The sequence below is a fragment of the Pelodiscus sinensis genome, chromosome 23 (assembly GCF_049634645.1).
Source record: "Pelodiscus sinensis isolate JC-2024 chromosome 23, ASM4963464v1, whole genome shotgun sequence".
NCBI classification, from domain to species: domain Eukaryota; kingdom Metazoa; phylum Chordata; order Testudines; family Trionychidae; genus Pelodiscus; species Pelodiscus sinensis.
In genome coordinates, this window is record NC_134733.1 from 26119631 (window position 1) to 26140405 (window position 20775).

The window sequence follows — 20775 nt, forward strand, 5'->3', positions numbered from 1 at the left end:
GAAGCGGCAATTTAAATAATCGCCGCTTCATTTAAATTTACATGGCTGCCGCACTGAGCCGACAAACAGCTGATCAGCTGTTTGTCGGCTCAGTGCTGTAGTCTGGATGCGCAGCTGTTGACATCAAAGGCATTTGTCGACCACCCAGGTATGCCTCCTGGGATGAGGTTTACCTGGGTGGTCGACAAATGCCTTTGATGTCGACACCCGCACGTCCAGACTACAGCGCTGAGCCAACAAACAGCTGATCAGCTGTTTGTCGGCTCAGCGCGGCAGCCATGTAAATTTAAATGAAGCGGCGATTATTTAAATCGCCGCTTCATTTTCCTATGCCTGGTAGCCTAATCTACATGCCTCTGTCGTCAGAGGCATGTAGTCTAGACGTAGCCAAAAGGTAGAGGTTTATAAAATATTTATTAATAACTTGGGTGCCACAGTGGCACATCCAAACAAGCCACATGAACTCAGTACTGGTGCACAACACAAAATTCATCCTGCTCATGGGAGGAAACGCTTAGGGTATATCTACACTGGTGGCTTCTTGTGCAAGAAGTCTTGCATAAGAACACATCCACATAGCCATGTGCGAGCTGTGCTTTTGCACAAGAGCATCCATGGCAGTTTGGACACTCTTGCGCAAAAAAGCTCTGCTGGCCATTTTAGCCATAGGGGTTTCTTGCGCAAGAAATCCCTGCCGAACATCCACACTGCCCTCTCACACCTGTTAGAAAAGTGCATAGCTCTTGCGCAAACTGCCTTCTCTTACCACGCCATACAGTAAATTCCTTGCACAAGAGTAGGCGGGCAGTGTGGATGCTTTGCGGGTGCTTGTGCAAGAACGGCTGTACTTGTGCAAGAAGCCGCAAGTGTAGACATAGCCTTAGAGGGAACACTTCCCCCACCCTCTCTGCCCCCGAGTTAATGTCACACACATTGGGTTAATGCAATTGCAGGATAGTTGCACGGGGGAGGGATGATGGGGGCCAAACTAATCCCTATTGGTGGGAAAAGTCCTACGAGAGGGGTGACACAGACTCATAGGCTACGTCTAGACTGGCATAATTTTCCACAAATGCTTTTAACTGAAACGTTTTTCTGTTAAAAGCATTTGTGGAAAAGAGTGTCTAGATTGGCACGGACGCTTTTCCGCAAAAGCACTAGACGCGGTTTTGCGCAAGAAAGCCCCGATTGCCATTTTCGCCATCGGGCCTTTTTTGCACAAAACAGTTGTTAGCTGTCTACACTGGCCCTCTTGCGCAAAACCATTTCCGGAAAAGGGCTTTTGCCCAAATGGGAACGTCAAAGCATTTGCGCAAGAAGCACTGATTTCAGACAGTAGAACATCAGTGCTTTTGCGCAAAAATCAAGCAGCCAGTGTAGACAGCTGGTAAGTTTTTGCGCAAAAGCGGGCGCTTTTGAGGAAAAACTTGCCAGTCTAGATGCAGCCATAGACTTTAAGGTCGGAAGGGACCATTATGATCATCTAGTCTGACCCCCTACACAATGCAGGCCACAGAATCTCACCCACCTCTTCCTAGAATAATCCTCTCACCTATATCTCAGATACTGAAGCCTTCAAATAGTTGCAGAGAATCCTCCAGCTGTGATCTGTGCCCCATGCTACAGAGGAAGGCGAAAAACCTCCAGGGCCTCTGCCAATCTACCCTGGAGGAAAATTCCTTCCCGACCCCAAATATGGCGATCAGCTAAACCCTGAGCATGTGGGCAAGACTCACCAGCCAGACACCCAGAAAGTTCTCTATCGCAACTCCTATCATCCCTCCATTGACCTATTTCCCACTGATAATGAATGGTCAATTAGTTACCAAGATCATGTTATCTCATCAACCATCCCCTTCATAAAACCATCTAGTTTAATCTTGAAGCCAGATAGATCTTTTGCCCCCACTACTTCCCTTGGAAGGCCGTTCCAGAACCTCACTCCTCTAATGGTTAGAAACCTTCGTCTAATCTCAAGTCTAAACTTCCTACTAGCCAGCTTATATCCATTTGTTCTTGTGTCCACATTGGTATTAAGCTTAAATAATTCCTCTCCCTCCCTGGTATTTATCCCTCTAATATAGTTAAACAGTGCAATCATGTCCCCCCTCAGCCTTCTTTTGCTTAAGGTAAACAAGCCAAGTTCCTTGAGTCTCTTTTTCTAAGACAGGTTTTCCATTCCTCGGATCCTCCTAGTGGCCCTTCTTTGTACCTGTTCCAGTTTGAATTCATCCTTCTTAAAAATGGGAGACCAGAACTGGACACAGTATTTCAAATGGGGTCTCTCAAATGCCTTCTATAATGGCACTAACACTTCCTTATCCCTACTGGAAATACCTCGCCTAATACATCCCAAGACTGTATTAGCCTTTTTCATGGCCATGTCACAGAGGCGGCTCATAGTCATTCTATAATCAACCAGGACTCCGAGGTCCTTCTCCTCCTCCGTCACTTCCAACTGATGTGTCCCCAGCTTATAACTAAAATTCTTGTTATTAATCCCTAAATGCATAACCTTACACTTCTCACTATTAAATTTCATCCTATTGTTATCACTCCAATTTACAAGGTCATCCAGATCTTCCTGTATGATATCTCGATCCTTTTCTGAATTGGCAATACCTCCCAACTTTGTGTCATCTGCAGATTTTATCAGGACACTTCCACTTTTGGTGCCAAGGTCAGCTATTAAAAAGATTAAATAAAATTGGCCCCAAAACTGATCCCTGAGGAACTCCGCTAGTAACCTTCCTCCAACCTGACAGTTCACCATTCAGTATGACCCACTGTAGTCTCCCCTTTAACCAGTGGCTTATCCACCTCTCAACTTTCATATTAATCCCTTTCTTTTCCAATTTAACCAATAATTTCCCATGTAGTACTGTATCAAATGCCTTACTAAAGTCGAGGTAGATTAGATCCACTTCATTTCCTTTATCTAAAAAATCTGTTACTTTCTCAAAGAAGGAGATCAGGTTGGTTTGGCACGATCTACCTTTTGTAAAACCATGTTGTAATTTGTCCCAATTGCCATTAACCTCAATGTCTCTAACTACTTTCTCCTTCAAAAATTTTTCCAAGACCTTGCATAGTACAGATGTCAAACTAACAGGCCTGTAGTTACCCGGGTCGCTTTTTTCCCCTTTCTTAAATATCGGAACTATATTAGCAATTCTCCAGTCAAATGGTACAACCCGAGTTTAGAGATTTATTAAAAAATTTTGCTAATGGACTTGCAAGTTCATGTGCCAGTTCCTTTAATATTCTTGGATGAAGATTATCTGGGCCCCCCGATTTACTCCCATTAAGCTGTTCAAGTTTGGCTTTTACCTCGGATATGGTAATATCTACCTCCATAGCCTTAGTCCTATGTTACCATTATTCCTGAGCTCTTCATTAGCCTCATTAAAGACTGAAGCAAAGTATTTGTTTAGATATTGGGCCATTCCTAGATTATCCTTAACCTCCACTCCATCCTTAGTAATTAGCAGTCCTACTTCTTCTTCTTTTGTTTTTGTTTTTTCCTATTTATATGGCTATAAAACCTTTTACTATTGGTTTTAATTCCCTTTGCAAGGTCCAACTCTACCTAACTTTTAGCCTTTCTCACTTTGTCCCTACATGCTCGAACCTCAATAAGGTAGCTTTCTTTACTAATCCCTCCCATCTTCCACTCCTTATATGCTTTCTGCTTTTTCTTAATCACCTCTTTGAGATGCTTGTTCTAACACACCTACCTATGAATTTTTTCCCTTTTCTTGGGATACAGGCTTCTGACAGCTTCTGCAACTTTAACTTAAAATAAGCCCAGGCTTCCTCCACCTCAAGATCCATAATTTCTTTAGTTTAATCAACTTCCCTAACTAATTTCCTTAATTTATTAAAATTAGCCCTCTTGAAATAAAAAACCCTCGTCTCAGATTTATTTTTGTGTATCCTTCCATGTAATTTGAACTGAATTAGCTCATGATCACTCGAGCCAAGGTTGTCCCTACAACCATGACACCTTTTACTTCTGATCATGTGTCCATCTTGCCCCGAGCGTGTTATCTCCAGAAGCCTGATTAATGGGGGCCAGAGGCGTGGTTAATGGGGGCAAAGGGGTGTGGCTAATGGGGCACCACCAAAAATTATACAAAAATGCCGCCCCTGGCAGGGTGTTGCGGTGGGGTAGGCCTAAGGTTGCAGGATCCAAGCAGTGCTTACCTGAAGCAGGCTCTGGCAGCAGAGGTCCATCTCCCCTCTGATTCCCATGCAAAGGCTAGACCATGCAGCTCTGTTGCTGCCCTGGCTGTAGGCACAAGACCTGTAGCTTCCTTTGGCCTTGGTTCCCAGCCAATGGGAGCTGCAGAGCTGGCGCTCAGGGCAGGGGTAGTGTGCAGAGTCCTTGGTCTGCCCCTGCTTCTAGGAGCCGTGCAGAGTGGAGCAAGGCAAGCTCCCAACCCTGCTTCCAAGCTGAAGAACCAGAGCAGGGGAAGCTCCTAACCCAGCTCCCTGGCAAGCACCAGCTTAAAATGTTGGATGGGCCAGATGCAGCCTGTGGGCTGTAGTTTGTCAGCCCCTGCAATAGCTGTTTCTGGAGAACAATAGGTCTTGGGAGATGCTAATCTCCCAGGTTTCTGAGTGCAGCTGGCCTTCAAGAAACTGCCATCTACTTAAAGCAACATTTAGCATGAAAAATTACTGCTTGTTTCCAGTTTTCTTAGTATCTAAGCTTAAATTGTGTTTTGATTTTATTTGCTGGGTAATCTTTTATCTGTTTTCTATCACTAATAATCACCTAAAATCTATCTTTTGTAGTTAATAAACTTGTTTTTGTCTTCTCTAAAACCAATGTGTGGATTTCATAGCTGGGGAGAGAAAAGCGTGCAACTCTTCCTCCCCAATGATGGAGGGTTCCGGTCATGAGCGAATGCTGTACAGTTCTGAGCAGGGCAACACTTTTAGGTTACACACTCCAAAGGGTGTGTGGACTTGAGTGCTGGGCAATTTCTTGGCTGAAGCGTTGCCATACAAAGCTGATTTCAGTGTCTGTGCGGGTCCTTACCTCTATGTGCTGTAGAAGGCTTATGGGTACCTGGCTCAGCAGCAGAGTGTAAGGGAGCCTTGGTTGGTGGAACAGGCAGGCTGTGGTACCCCGGTATATCAGATAGCACCCCAAAAGGAAGAGTAACTCATCACACAACCACAGAGTAGATGATATTTTGTCATTATTCCCTAGCAAAATCAGGTTATACAGGCAGTCCCCGGGTTACGTACAAGATAGGGACTGTAGGTTTGTTCTTAAGTTGAATCTGTATGTAAGTCGGAACTGGCGTCCAGATTCAGCCGCTGCTGAAACTGATCAGCGGCTGATTCCAGGAAGCCCGGGGCAGGGGCATCCTGTAGTCAGCCACTGGTCAGTTTCAGCAGCGGCTGACTTGGGGACACCTGGGGCAGAGCAGCTTGGGTGCTGCTGGGTTGGTCCAGTAGCGCCGCCGCTCCTCGGCGCTACTGGACCAACCCAGCAGCACCCAAGCTGCTCTGCCCCAGGTGTCCTGATTCAGCCGCTGCTGAAACTGACCAGCAGTGGCTGAATCAGGACACCTGGGGCAGAGCAGCTGGGGTGCTGCCGGGTTGGTCCAGTAGCACCCAGAGCGGCGCTACGGGACCAACCGGCAGCGCTCCAGCTGCTGTACCACAGGTGTCCGGAGCAAAGCCGCAGAGCACGGGGGCAGCGGGACAGCCCAAACACGCCGTGGCTGTCCTGCTGCCCTCGGGCTCCGCGGCTTTGCTCTGCTTTGCTCCCCGTCTCCCTGGTCTGCAGACCAGGGGGACGGGGAGCAAAGCCGCGGAACACACGGGCAGCGGACAGCCCAGATGCGTCTGGGCTGTCCGCTGCCCACGTGCTCCGCTGCTTTGCTTCCTCTCCCTGGTCTGCTGGAGACCAGGGAGACGGGCCCCGTTCATAACTGCGGATCCGACATAAGTCGGATCCGCGTAACTCGGGGACTGCCTGTACATAGGAAGTTGTTTGTTTATGGGATCTGTAGGGAGTGATACCAAAGAGATGACATGCAAGGAGGATGTTGACTTTTAGTTACATCACCAGGGCTGAGGGAAATAGAAAAGTTTGGCAAGTTATTTTTGGTAGCTTGCTTAGTCCAGGGCATAGAACGTGAATTTAGTCAATGGGTTATGTAGGAGCCACCAAAACATGCCAGCAGTGAAGTTGACAGGCTCTGCTGGCCCTTGGGCAACATGGGCGTAGGGAGGGCTCCCAGAAAAGGCATGTCTGAGTGTAGCTGGCTCTCAGGGCTAGGGATTTTAGTGTGTAAGTGAATAGTGATGTAACTACATCAATTTTAGCAGTTACATGACTATTGGATAGTCCCCTGGGGCGGGGATAGCAGCCAGTGCTCTCGGGCCCCACTCCCAGGGAGCCCCCTGTCACCCTATACTGCTGCCACCGTATCAGAGGCGGCAGCATCGAGGGGCAGGCAGGAACCAGTCCAGGAGGGGAGCCAGTTTAAAAACCCGCTCCCTGCGCAGACCAACTACCTGCCACTCAGTGCTGCTGCCTCTGCTACAGAGGCAACAGGGTGGGGTGTCAGCAGCTGAGGGGGAAATCTCATTCCCCTGGGGTACAGAGCCCCCAGAAGGGTCCGAGGCCGGAGGTCAAATCAAATCAGTGAAGCAGGAGAGAAATCTAGAAGGGAAAACTTTATTATGCATGCATGCAGGCTGGCAGCTGTAGCAGTCAGCCCTGAGTTACAGGTTTTTTGATCCTTTATACAGAATGCTTAGACAGTACAGTTGTGGATTGTTATTCTTTAACATATCAAAGTCTCAGCAGAAGTACTCTGAGACTTCTGTTCACCCCAGGAGTGCTAGAAGTAAGTTTTACAAAACAAAGGCACATGAGAATGTGGAGTGAGTGGTCTTACAAGGCAAACTGTGACAAAGATAAGAGTATACATGATAATTTGTGACAGACTAGGAGTCTCCATGAAGTTGAGAGAGGCATTTGTAAGGGTCTTTGATTAGAGTTAATTTGATTTCACTCTGATACAGGGAGAGAGGTCTGGAAAACGTTTAACCCTTACAGCAGTTTTCTTTTAGAGAGTTTTGATTTCCTCCAGTGTCCCCCCTTAGACACAATTGGAGTTATTTGATTTTCCCCACAATTCCCCCCTTTAATACTCCTAGTGGAGTATTACTCATAGTTTATCCTGGACATTCTTAGGTATTCTTCTTCTGCTAGGATGCTTAGCCCATCCCCATCTCCCAAATTTTCCGTCCTCAATACCTCTCTGGTTTGGTTGTGAGCAGATCTTTGGGATTTGTGATTGCACTGTCTCAAAGTACCTTTGGTGCAGGTAATGCAACAGTTAATGAGTTTCAAAACATAAGGGAAACATAGTCCCTGATGGATGTAATGCTTGAATTAGGGGAATTCCTGAGGCAATTAGATTTTTATGCCAAATCTGCCTGTTTTCCCCATGACTATGTATTCCTGGTACAGCGTTATCATTCTGGGCATCTACCCACTCCCGCTCTCCTGTAGAGTACTGCTGGTCCACAGGGAGGCAGGAGTTGTGATAAACTGTAATGGTAAAAGGCCTTCAGAGCCTGTTATAAGCTGTTCACATATCCAACAGTCACTTGCATTGGTGAGGGACACAATCTTCTGCAGGGCTTCCCGATAAGGGTGGGGAAAGTTATATACTAAGGCTATTCTGACTACTAAAAGAAGGAAAACAATCCCCATCTTATTATAGTATCTTAAGTCTCTAAAGTAGAAGGATAATAATATAGTAATTAGCTAGCAACTAGCAAAGCAGTCTCTTTAACTAAGCTTAATCAGTTAGTATTGTTTGGCTTGCCTCTGCAGGCACTCTTTGAGATTTTGTAGTCTCCTAGTTCACTCAATACTGGAATGGATCCCCCTTTGTGAGAGCTATGGGGCGCCAGGCTCACCTGAAGGTCTTTGCTGGTACAGTCCTACCTCTCAGGTTGTATCTTGAAGCTCCTGGTGGAGGCCAGTTTGGTGACAGTCTGGTTTGAGAGTCTGCCGCCTCGGTCCGCTGAACCTCGTCCTCAGGTGATTCCTCCGGGGAGGGGTCCTGGGTGACGGGGTCAATCAGCTCTGTTGGATCTGCAGTTCGGCGTACATGACTTGCGTGGATCCACGAAGGGCGCTCCTTCACCTTTACTGCTGTGTGGGTGATGAGCAGCACTTGGAACGGTCCTTCCCACCGGGCTGCCAAGCAATTCTTTCTGCGATGTTCCTTCACGAACACGTAGTCGCCTGGTTGGATGTTGTGGCACGGTACATCAGTAGGTACTCGGAGGGCTTCCTTCACCTGAAGGTGCAAGCTAGAAGCAAGCTTATTTAGTTGGATAACATAGTCAGGGAGTTGAACTCCTCACTTAGGCTTTTTACAATTCTTGGGGGAGAGAGCCCCACTGCCATGGGTCAGCCAAAGACTATTTCATAAGGTGTGAGATTGTGTTTTCTGTTGGGTGTATTTCTAAGATGCATTAGTACTAAAGGTAGGGCCTCTGGCCACTTCAGTCCAGTGTCAGCGCAGACCTTTCCTAACCGTCGTTTTATGTCTAGGTTTCTTCTTTCCGTGTGGCCGCTAGCCTGTGGGTGGTATGGGGTATGGAACTGATGAGAGATATTTAAAGCCTTGCAGATGGCCATCATAAGGGATGCAGTAAAGTGGCTCCCTCTGTCAGAATCAATTCGTAAGGGTATTCCAAACCTAGGAATGATTTCAGTTAGTAACTTCTTTGCTACAGTCACAGCATCTGCTTTTCTGCAAGGAACACTTTCAATCCAGCCACTAAACAAGCATACTATAACAAGACAATACTGATAGTTCATACACTTGGGAAGCTCAATAAAGTCTACTTGCAAAAATTGAAATGGTCCTTCTGGCCATGGGGTGGCACTTGTAGCTGTTTTTTCTCCTCCTGCAACATTAAACTGCTTACAAATCACACATGAATTAGATACCCTTGCAGCTTCTAGGTGCACGCCTGGGGCGTACCTGGGGCCATCAATTTTGGGGCCTGATGGGGGGGGAAGGTCAACAAATATCCCTTCCTCTCTACAGAGAAGGTTTGCACCCAATTTACACAACAAGTCACGTCCCATAAGGTTTACAGGAGAACAGGGAGATAATAGGAAGGAATGTTCAGTTGACAAAGGTCCAATAGTTACAGATGTGGTTTCTGAAACTGGGTGGGGAATACACTGACCCCCTATTCCCACAGCATGAATCACAGAAGAAGATTTTTGAAGAGAGGTTTCAGACTGTCTTAAAGTAGAAAGGGTAGCTCCAGTGTCAACTAGAAACTTGTGGGGTTGCCCGGTCACAGTTATTGAGACAAAAGGTTCAGGAACTTGGGGGGACGTCTGCAAAGGTAATGTGAGGACCTCACGGCATAGTCAATAATTACTGGAATGAATTTGATCATTGCTAAAGTGGTTAACACATGGGTTAGTCTGTGGACGCAGGCCTTGGCTGCTTGGAGGATCAGGCCAGGGAGTAGCAGCAGGATTGAGCTGGTTCTGGTTATGCCAGAGACCCTGATTCTGTTGTGCCATGTGCTGCTGGCGCTTCCAGCATTCATTTTTCCAGTGGCCATTTTTTCCACAGTAATGACATTGTCCAGTTCTTATGGGGCCCCGGGGCTGAGATTGCTGTTGTGAAGAATTGGGTCGGCCAGAAAAATGGAATAAAGTTTCGGCCTCTAGGTGGCGGTGGTGCACTAGTTGGGCGCCATTTAGGGTTTTGTTTTGTCTGAAGGTCTGCTATCTGCATAGCCATGAGGGTTGTTTTTAAGTCCTTTTTCTTTACCTGGTCAGCTTGCAAGTTTTCCCAAAACTGTGTGGCTGCCCCCTGAATATGAAGGATCGTGCTGTCTCTCCAGCCTACAACATTGTTTTTAATCCTGTCTCTGATTTCAGGGAGGAAATTGTCCACTACAATTGAGACGACAATGGAACGATTACCCTCTGTTTCTGGGTTGACTTGGGAAAATTTTCGAAAGACAGACAGGACGCGTTCGACATAAGAGACAGGAGGTTCATCTGGGTTTTGCTTAATAGATTGTACTTTTGACCAGTCATGCCGCACTGGGACAACTTCAGCGATAGCATTAAGGAGTCCCTCCAAATCATTGTTCAAAGTATTTTGTCCATTATCATCAGTGGCGGGGCCGGGGAGAGGATCTTCTGGCCATCGAGCACCCACATGATGTGGGGGTGCCAACCGAGCCTGCCGAGTTAAAGCTGCATAATCATGTGGGGGCAGGTTACCTCTTAAAAGCCAGTCAATGAGTGGGGTTGTAAATGTTAATAAGCCTCCGCAATTCCTCACGGAATCCTTGGGGGTCCTCCCGGAAAGGAGGCCAAATGTTCTTAAAGTTTAAAATGTCAGCAGCAGTCCATGGGATGTGGATTTGCTGTGAAGTCCCCCCTGTAGCCCCTGGAAACATTCTAAGGGGAGCCAGAAGGGTTATCTTTGAGTTCTCCTCCTCAAGGTTACTCAAATCTGATGGTGACCCTTTGGGGTTTTTGAATAAAGTGGGGAAATAGGGTCGTTCAAAGGGAACTTGACGTGGGGTCCCACCCCGGGTACGATTGTTTACAATTGTAATGAAGTTGGTATCAACGTGAATCTGGGTTGGCTCCCAGTCATCTTTGAGCAATTCAGGGTTAAAGTTATCAATCAATTCTTGGAGAGTATGCTTCGAAAGGGGCTTAATAGGTGCAAAATTCATACCAGTAGGATCTGAATCGGGTAAGGGAAAAAATGCCTTCTCTTTTGCTGGGTGTTGGTCTGAATTCTGTCCTTTTAGGCTAGACAGTGGCTGAGTTGGGTGTGATGAGGAAGCCTGACCTTGAGGTGGGTGATATGTGGGTGGTGGCGGTAGCCTTCCTGTCCACAAATCTAAAGGGTCTTCTTGTGGGTCAGGGACTGGGACTGGGGCAGCCTTATCCCTAGTCAATTGGGAATATAAGTGTGTTGTTGCTACAGGAAGTGGGGGTGCAGATGGCACATCTAGGGAATCCTGTTGTTTCTTTAGAGTAGCCAATTGTTGCTGCAGCTTTTCAATAGAATCTTTTTGGCTAGCCATAATGCTCTGATTCTTTTTTTTTTTTTTTTACTGCCACATCCTCCCAGAGGCACCAATATTCCATCTGGTTAGGATGTTTTTCCTCGAGGAAAACTCTAAGATAAGCAAGCTTAGTTAAATCAAAACTACCCTCCAGTGGCCATGTATTCTGGGAATTCCCCTGAGTATAGCCATTCCAAATGCTCATTAATTCCTTAAGTCTCCTTAGTTTCAAACCTGCCGGCAATTTACCTAGCTGACTGTAAATTCTTATCATCTGAGACAAGGGAGTCCCAGGCTGTGAGAAACCTTTCCCCTCAGTCAGAGACAGACTTGAGGGAGCAATCCCACCCATGTTAGCACTGTCCTATCCAAGAACAGCACAGGAGCCCAACAGTACTACCCTCTCCAAGGATTGCGTGGGAGTCCACACAAACTGTCAGGTTCACTCACACTCCTTATGTGCCGGGGGAAACCGCCCTTGCTTTCAGTAGCTGTTCAGTGACACTGACAGCACTGGTGCGGCTGCGGTCCCCCTCCGGACTTCACTCACTCAAAACCATGCGCTTGGACTCGCCACCAATCAGTCAGCAACAACAACAACAAAATCCAACCCCTATTTGGCTATACCCAGTGTTTTCGTTTTAAATTTCCCTAAAGCCTCTTAACAAAAAAAAAATTTTAAGTAAAAGATGACTCTTACCGCCAGCCGGTCCAGCTGGTAACGAGAACAGGGAGGCGGACTGGGGGATTTTAAATGGATCCCTTACCCTTCAGATGCGCGCTGTAGTCCGTTCCCCGTCGTCAGCCTTTCCAACTGGAGTTCCAAGCCATCCCACTGCTGACACCAAATTGAGGGGGAAATCTCGCTCCCCTGGGGTACAGAGCCCCCAGAATGGTCCGAGGCCGGAGGTCAAATCAAATCAGTGAGGCAGGAGAGAAATCTAGAAGGGAAAACTTTATTATGCATGCATGCAGGCTGGCAGCTGTAGCAGTCAGCCCTGAGTTACAGGTTTTTTGATCCTTTATACAGAATGCTTAGACAGTACAGTTGTGGATTGTTATTCTTTAACATATCAAAGTCTCAGCAGAAGTACTCTGAGACTTCTGTTCACCCCAGGAGTGCTAGAAGTAAGTTTTACAAAACAAAGGCACATGAGAATGTGGAGTGAGTGGTCTTACAAGGCAAACTGTGACAAAGATAAGAGTATACATGATAATTTGTGACAGACTAGGAGTCTCCATGAAGTTGAGAGAGGCATTTGTAAGGGTCTTTGATTAGAGTTAATTTGATTTCACTCTGATACAGGGAGAGAGGTCTGGAAAACGTTTAACCCTTACAGCAGTTTTCTTTTAGAGAGTTTTGATTTCCTCCAGTGTCCCCCCTTAGACACAATTGGAGTTATTTGATTTTCCCCACACAGCCCCTGTCCACAGAGGGTCCGAGCTCCCTGCGGACAGGGGCTGCTTCATGGCAGCTTCTCCTGCCCCTGCTCCACACACAGCTGCCTTTGATAAAGGCAGCAGCATGTGGGGAGGTGGATCCAATGCTCATGGGGAGGCGGCTTAAAGCTGGCTCCCACAGGCATCAGCTCCTGCTTCCCTCTGCCCTTGCTGCCTCTGAAACAGAGCCAGCAAGAGTGGGAATGCAAATAGTCAACAAGATTAACCGATACACCCAGGATTATCAGTTAATTGTGTAGTTATCTACATGTTAACATCTCTCCTCAGGACTGCCTGGAGCATGGTGTATGCGCCACCCCCCAGCTCTTAGTACTGCTTGGAGTGCATGGCCTGGTGGTGTGGGTCACTGGTAGCGATTTAAAGGGTCCAGGGCTCCAGCTGCTCCTTCCACTGCTACTGCGGTAGTGTCAGCAGCTGAATGAAGCTCCAGGCCCCTTTTCAATCATCTGGCCCTGGGCAATTTCCACGTTTGCACCCCCCCCCCCCCGGCCATCGGCTGGATCCTCTGTGGACAGAGGCTGCTGACACCCCACACTGTTGCCTCTGTGCCAGAGGCAGCAGCACTGGGTGGCAGGCAGTTGGACATGAGCAACACGTCTCGAAGAACAACAGTTCTGGGGTAAGTAACTGGGTTTTTTTCATCCAGCATCAGATAAGCTAGCAAATCTTTAAAGACAGCTAAAAGGGCATTACAGAAAGACTACTCTGTTGCAAATATTCTGTCTTTCCATAGGTTTGTGCCAAGGTATATCACTCAGACACCTCCAAGAGAGGTTGTTTCTGAAGTCAGTTATGTATTGCGCTTAGGCAAGATTTAGTGCACGCAAAGTTGGAAGGAAAACAGCAAAGAATCCAGGAATGTTCACGTTGTCAGGAAAGTATTGGAGCAAGTGACATAGAAGGGAAGAGAAGGAGGAAATAAGATGTGGGTTCACAAACCAGAAATGGTGCTGCAACTGAAGCTGATTTCCAATTATTATGTGAAAAAAAAAAATGACCATGAGCTTTTCTGTGCAGAGCAAGTAAATTAAAATGTTGTGTAGAAGATGTACCTCAAAGTGAAGGTGAGGAACTGGAAGGGATGTCAGATAGGTGCGTTCTGTCATAACTGACATGTGGTCCTCTCAAAAATAAACTTAATTTAATAACTAATAGTCTGCCTCTGTTTTTACCATGCTTTCATTTTCTCTGTAGTGAACCTGTGTATCACACTGTCAGTTTGTAAAGCAGAAGATGTGCTGTTCTCTGAAGTTATCTTAGTCCTGTCTTTGTTTTTCTTAGGGTTCTTAATTGACAATAAAAAGGCCTTTCAAACTCTCTGTGAGAGAGAGAGATCTAAGGAAGGAAGCAGCCTGGACTTGCTACCATAGACTTCACAAAATGCTGTGGTGGAGGGAATGAGCAACCTCTTAGCTCCCATGATTAATCACTGCAAATAGCACTGCTGCACCTGATCAGACTGGGGACTTGTCCTTCATCACTGGCACATCTTCCCTCTCACAATATTGATTCTATGTTGTACATGAACTGTAGTGACCTGCAAGAACAGCAGCACATTTATTTCCTATGTTAAAATCATATGTTCTATGACAGACAGAGGTGTTCAATATTTCAATATGCTCCATGATCAGAAACGCCAGCAGTTAAAATCCGATGACATTTCTCTTTCATGCCAATACTGAACCTCAGCTTTTTTTTTCCTCCCAGGAATATTCACAATGATCCCTTCAGCAACAGCGACCCCTTCCAGCGAGGCGCTTTTCCCCAGCCTGTCTTGTCAGGAGTTCTGGAGGTCACAGGTTTCAGGCTATTCCGGATCTGTGTCTCGCCACATCAGTCATCGTGCCAACAACTTTAAAAGACACCCAAAGAGGAGAAAACATATCCGCCCATCTCCTCCTCCACCCCCAAATACACCATGCCCTATTGATCTGCTTGACTTAGGGGATCTCCACCCTCAGAGATCTTTCCTAGAACTGCTGTTTAATGGGTGTATTCTCTTTGGGATTGAGTTCAGCTATGCCATGGAAACGGCCTATGTGACTCCTGTGCTGCTTCAGATGGGGCTGCCAGATCAGTTGTATGGCATGGTGTGGTTTATCAGTCCAATACTAGGTAATTTTACTCTCTTGCATTTCCATTGCACAAGCGATGAGTTTGTCACAGAGTTCTTTCTCTTCTTTGCTGTTAAATTTACTATACAGTGTTGATACCTGAGGTGTGGAAGCTGGGACCACTATCCATAATTTTAGAGAACAAAATGGAGAATATACCTCACTGGCCCTGTCTGAGGTGGGCAAGATGTGACCAGAGATCTCTCAGGGTATGTCTACACTACCCCGCTAGTTCGAACTAGCGGGGTAATGTATGCATACCGAACTTGCTAATGAAGCCCGGGATTTGAATTTCCTGGGCTTCATTAGCATAAAGCCGGCTCTGCCATTTTTAAAAGCCGGCTAGTGCGAACCCCGTGCCGCGCGGCTACACACGGCACGGGCTAGATAGTTGGAACTAGGTAGTTATTCCGAACTATCTGTACGCCTCGTGGAACGAGGTCAGACCAACGGCCCGTCCAGCCCGATATCCTGTCTGCCGACAGTGGCCAGTGCCAGGTGCCCCAGAGGGAATGAATAGAACAAGTGATCCTCACATGATCCATCCCCCGTCGCCCGTTCCCAGCTTCTAACAAACAGAGGCTAGGCCCACCATTCCTGCCCATATTGGCTAATAGCCATTGATGGCCCTATCCTACAGAAAAGAACTAGATAAATGCATGAGCCTTGTTATAGTCATGGATGTCACAACATCTGAAAAGGAGTTCCACATGCCTGCACTGTGTGAGGAAATACTTCTTTCTGTTTTTAAACCTTCTACCTATTACTTTCATTTGGTAACCCCCTAGTTCCTGTGTTATGGGAAGGAGGACATAGCTCTTCTTTATTCTTTTTTTTCCATATCAGTCATGATTTTATAGACCTCTATCATATCCTCCCTTTGTCCTTTCTTTTTCAAGCTGGCAGGGTCTCCAAAAGGAGAATATGGAGACTAACTCTATCTGGGCCTGTCAACAAGCTGGGTGGAAAGGTGGGGGGTAGCTTTGCGTTCAAGAAGGCATCCCAGAGATGAATACATTTACTTCTCAGCCCGGAGTTAGGGTTTCTGTTGAGGTTGTGACCCGTTTCTCTGCACAGACATGGGCTGGAAGGCGTATATCCCACAAGGTGAGTAACATCCTTTTCTCTTCTTCTGAAATCAGTTTTGAAAGTACAAAGAGAAGAAATAGTTCCTGTCCTCAGACAGTGGTACCTAGCCCCAAACCATCCAGGCAGCATTTGGAGTCACACATTGATTTCCTGCTGCAATCCAGGCTATCCTCCTATGTAGGGCTGTGAAGCTGTTCATACGGAACAGAGCACTGCACCTTATGGGATAAAATAATTGCCAGTTCATTTGACACTGTTTGTCAAACTCCACTGTTACTTTGAATTGGGTTGGTTTGCATTGGGTCAGGCTGGTGCCAGCTGAGCGTCACATGACGTGCTGTAGTTCACAGCTTCCACTCCAGGAAAGACAAAGAAGTCAATAGTGCTAAAGTCAAGATTTTAAAAGGCATTAAGGTCATGCTGCACTCAGCATTACAACGCTTTAATGGTGAAGAACCTAGATCCCATTTCCAAGGTGATGTAGGCACTTAGGAGCCAACATTTCAAGAGCTTACATCCCTTTTGAAAATAAAATGTAGGTTCCTGAATGCAGGAGGCATAGCAATATGCAGCACAGCGCTGCCTAATTCTTTCAAACATAAATGGCTGCTTTTGATCGAGGTCATATTCTGCCTTAGTGATGCATTTCCTGCCCTTTCAACTTCCCATTATGAAGTATCAGCATGGTAATAGAAAAGTCCATTATTTGTGGGTCATTTTTGTTTCAGGGTTCCTGCTGCAACCTTTGCTGGGGGCCTGGAGTGACAGATGCACATCACGATTCGGCAGGAGACGGCCCTTCATTCTGGTCCTGGCAATAGGTGTGGTTTTTAAAAAATAAAAGCAAAAAAACTTTGCATCTCAAAAAATGTAAGAGGCAATGAAAACCTCTTCTTCCCTCCCCCGCCCCTGGCAGTGTTCTCTGTGACCGGCCTTGTTCTCCTCTCCCCAAAACCTTCACTAGGGCAGCCCCCTGCTCCTCCTCCTCCTCCTCCTCCTCCGCTACTCAGGACTGAGTACCTCTGCTAGTGAACAAAGTGTAGATTGGGCTTCAAGATCTGGACTTCTCATTCGAGTGCAATACTTGCCATGCGGCTCTGGAAGAGACTCTGGCCTTCTCAACACCACTTTCCTCTTTGGCATAAGAGAGGTGCTGTGGGTGTTAGCTGCTGAGTCTTTGAAAATGAAGTGTGTGCAGCGCTCTGGGGGCTGCATTCGACATGCAGTCCCATTTTCTGAACTCCGCTCTCTGTCCTCAAAAGCAGAAGGGGCTTTGGGTAGAGGCCTTTTGTCCGTATGTCCTTTCCTAGAGTGGAAGCCCCCACCGGAGGTGACCAGAGAGGTTCTTTGCTCTGGAGGACAATTAGGAGGCTCTCTGCAGTTTGCTGGAGCAGACAGATCCAGAGAGGCAGAAGCAGTGTTCCTTCTGATTTCTTATGTCCATGTGTGGAATGAATTTTGTCATGTGCACCAATATGGAAATGACATGCGACACATTTGGGAGCTGCCTTGGCGAGTGAGGAGACGCTCTCCTCTGGGCCCTGCAGGGAGCTGCCCTGGCCAGGGGAAAGGCACACTCTTTTGGCCCCAGTTGGGAGTTGATGTGGCTGCGGGAGGAGCCTCTTTCCTGAGGTGTGGCAGCTCTGTACAGGGCAGCCCTGAGCCCTCTGTGCTACTTCTAGGGAACCCTGGCAGGGGCTTTCTAATTTGCCACTGGCTGGATCTCCCTGCTGCTTGCAGTGGCAGGCAGAAAGGGAAGCAGAGGCAGTTAATGCTTCCTTCCTTCTTGTATCTTCAGCACTTGCAGGGGATGGTGTCCCCAAAGAGTGGTGGGTTTGTACTCAGGCCAGCTAAGCCAGGCTGTGACTGCATGTGCTTTGTGCTGCATTATGATTTATAACAGCGATGGCCTGGTGAGAGCAAATGGGAGCATGTGTATGTGATGTGGGAATTGCCCGTAGCTTGTAGTGCTCACATTAGTCTCCCAAGGCTCTGTCCTTCTGCCTAGGCAACTAGACAGGTTGGTACGGAAGTGTCCTGTCTGCGTGAAGGATTGTCAGCAGAAAGGCAATCTCTAAAGAAATACACAAACAACTCTGGAAAGTGCTCATTCAATTGTGTGATTGGCTCTAAGAACAGCAAATAATTCAGTTAGTTTGGACTTTGGCAGGAAACGAAATCCAAAAATCATTCTAGAACGCACACAGCACCCCTGGCCTGCAGTGATCTGCCTGGGCCTGATGCTGTGTGTGGAATAACTATCGAAAAGCAAGGACAGATGGAGCTTTCATAATTTGTTCCTCATGGTTGATGTAATTTGGCTCCTAGGAGCACTGCTGGGGCTCTCCCTCATGCTGAATGGAAGGGACATCGGCAGCGCCTTGGCTGACACAGTGACTAACCACAAATGGGGGATCGTTCTCACAATCTGTGGGGTTGTCCTAATGGACTTCAGTGCTGATTCAGCAGACAATCCCAGTCATGCCTACATGATGGATGTGTGTAGCCCAGTTGATCAAGACAGGGGACTCAACATCCATGCTTTGTTAGCAGGTATGTGCTTTTATTTATTCTTGCATGACATTTAGCTATGAGCTGACAAGTTCGAATATAGTAGGGGTGGGGAACCTTTTTTGGATGGGGGGGCCACTGACCCACACACACATCAGCTGGGGGCTGCAGGAAGGTGATGGCAGGGGGTGGGGCTGGAGTGCCAGTGTAGGCTCCCCAATGCTCGGGGAGGACCTAAGCCTCGGGAGTCAGATCCAGGCAACCAAGGGGCCGCATTTGGCTCCTGGGCCTTAGGTTCCCCACATCTGCAATATAGAATAGCATGCCATGAATATAGAATAGGTCATTGAACTTTAATGATACATACAACTTTGGGTTGGAGAACTGTCTTTTCCGCTGCTAGAAGCATAACTCGGCAGATAACTTGAGTAATTTAAAAAATAAACAGTGTATAAAGTATAGTAAGTTTGTGATATGTTGTCCTCCATCAGTTTAGGTTTAGTCTCAAAGAATTTCACAACAAATATAGAACGCTCTTGAGCAGCTTTTCATGACACCCTCCAAAGAGATGTAATAGCAATAATATTCACAGAGAGGGAGATGAGCATACTGTATTCAGGAGAACATACCATTTTTATTGGAGGCGGCAAATCCTGTTGGGTGCCCTAAACCTGCTGACTCTTATTTTCATTGTTAGCTCTCGAACTCTGCAGCCTGGTTTTCCTCTGTCACCAGATGTGTGTGATGAAAGAAAAGACATGGGCCTAAGGCTGTCACCACATGAATGGAGCCTGTATAATTTATATAGTTTTAAACAGTGTTGCCACTTCAGATGTGTAGCCAGCTCGTTATTCAGTACAGTACGGGGAAGAGATTCCTATTGAGTAAGAAGAATCAATTTTAACTTCTCCACTTTTCAGAGGAGAAATACACTCTAATACTCAAGCTACTCCAAGGCAGGTAAACACCATTGTTGTCATTTTATTGATGTGGACTCTGACACACGCAAAGGTTAAGTAACTTGTCTTAAAATGAGCTGGCAAATCTGGGTGGCTTTCACAGCTGGCTTTCAGTTCTTTGTAGCAGTTACTTGTTCAGCATTAATTCCCTTCCCCTCTCTCCCTCACATTAATGTTCTTTTGATGCAAGATGTAGTGATTAGTTTGGAACTGGGAATTTAGCTTAGATCTCATGATGCAAATGGAACTGTGACACATTGCCTTTTTCTTTAGGGATTGGCTGGGAAAGATAATCTTGATCTGTTTTTCCCACCAGGTCTTGGAGGTGGCTTTGGTTATGTGGTTGGAGGAATAAATTGGGATAAAACCAGTTTTGGAAGAGTTGTGGGAGGGCAGCTCCGTGTCATCTATGTCTTCACAGCAATCATATTGACTGTTACTACTGTCTTGACACTAATTAGCATTCCAGAAAGACCGCTGCAGTCTTTTAGCAAGAAGAAAAAAGTGATGAAGAGCCCAAGTCTTCCTCTTCCTCCTTCTCCACCTCTTTTGTTCGAGGAAGGTGTAAATGAAAACCTCAGTTCACGTAGCTCAGAACATTTATATGCAAGTTTTACAAGCCCAATTTCTCCTCTCAGCCCGCTCACACCAAAATATGGCAGTTTTATCAGTAGAGACAACTCCTTGACAGGAATTAATGACTTTGCATCATCATTTGGGACCTCGAATATTGACAGTGTGCTCATAGATTGCTTCACAGGAGGGTATGATGGCTATTTAGCAATCCCAGCTAGCTTGCCCAGACAGGTGGTCAGTGTTAGCTTTCCCAGGGCGCCAGATGGCTTTTACAGCCAAGAAAATGGAATTTTGGACCAAGGGGAGAATTCTGTAAATCCAGGGCCAGATGGAGATGCACTAAGGGTAGGTTCACTGGATGCAATAAAGCCACAATCAATAGGGATTCTGAAAAGGCCTCAGACCTTGGCCATCCCAGATGTAACAGGATATTGTCCAGAAAGTAGCAGAAGAAGGAACGTAACTTTCAGCCAACAGGTAAGGCCAGAAAATATTTCCAGAAACAATGGCATGACTGTGTAATCTGAACATTCATTTAGTCTCTTTAGTTTCACCTTTTTATTTTAAAATTCTTAAATCTATACTTTATCACAACCACTGACTTGTTTTGTTTATCTATACACACCTGTGATTAAGGGCTTTTTGTAACAGCTTGTTTATGGGAATACCATATATAAACTCATATAATGAGTCTATTAATAAAGAGGGAGAGGATTCGAGGAACAAAAATGAATAAGAGATTGCAGGAAACTATTGATGAGGACTCTCTGCCAAGGAATAATGTAGGCCTCTTCCTGCTGCTCGGGCAATATAATAACACAAGCTGAAGAAGCACCTTTTCTGCATCAGCATTTCTGAGCTTAATGAAATAACCGAAGGGACGGTGAAAATCACACAGTCAGTACTAGAGCCTATATCTTCCCCTCCTTCCATAAAATTTCAGGGTGAGG

The 20775-nt window shown here is 46.4% G+C and overlaps 1 protein-coding gene across 5 annotated transcripts in view; it reads left to right on the forward strand.

Annotated features, from left to right (window-relative positions):
• Positions 1–20775, forward strand: part of SLC45A1 (solute carrier family 45 member 1) — a 311140-nt gene that overhangs the window by 267900 nt on the left and 22465 nt on the right. For 4 of the 5 annotated variants that reach the window (XM_075906383.1, XM_075906380.1, XM_075906382.1 and 1 more), the window contains 4 exons: positions 14284–14691; positions 16508–16600; positions 18108–18332; positions 19566–20302. In XM_075906383.1, coding sequence (XP_075762498.1) covers positions 14295–14691; positions 16508–16600; positions 18108–18332; positions 19566–20302 — 1452 coding nt within the window. In that variant the 5' untranslated portion in view covers positions 14284–14294. Of the gene's footprint in view, positions 1–14283; positions 14692–16507; positions 16601–18107; positions 18333–19565; positions 20303–20775 lie in introns of those variants that run through there. The other variant, XR_012897286.1, reaches the window with a different exon arrangement.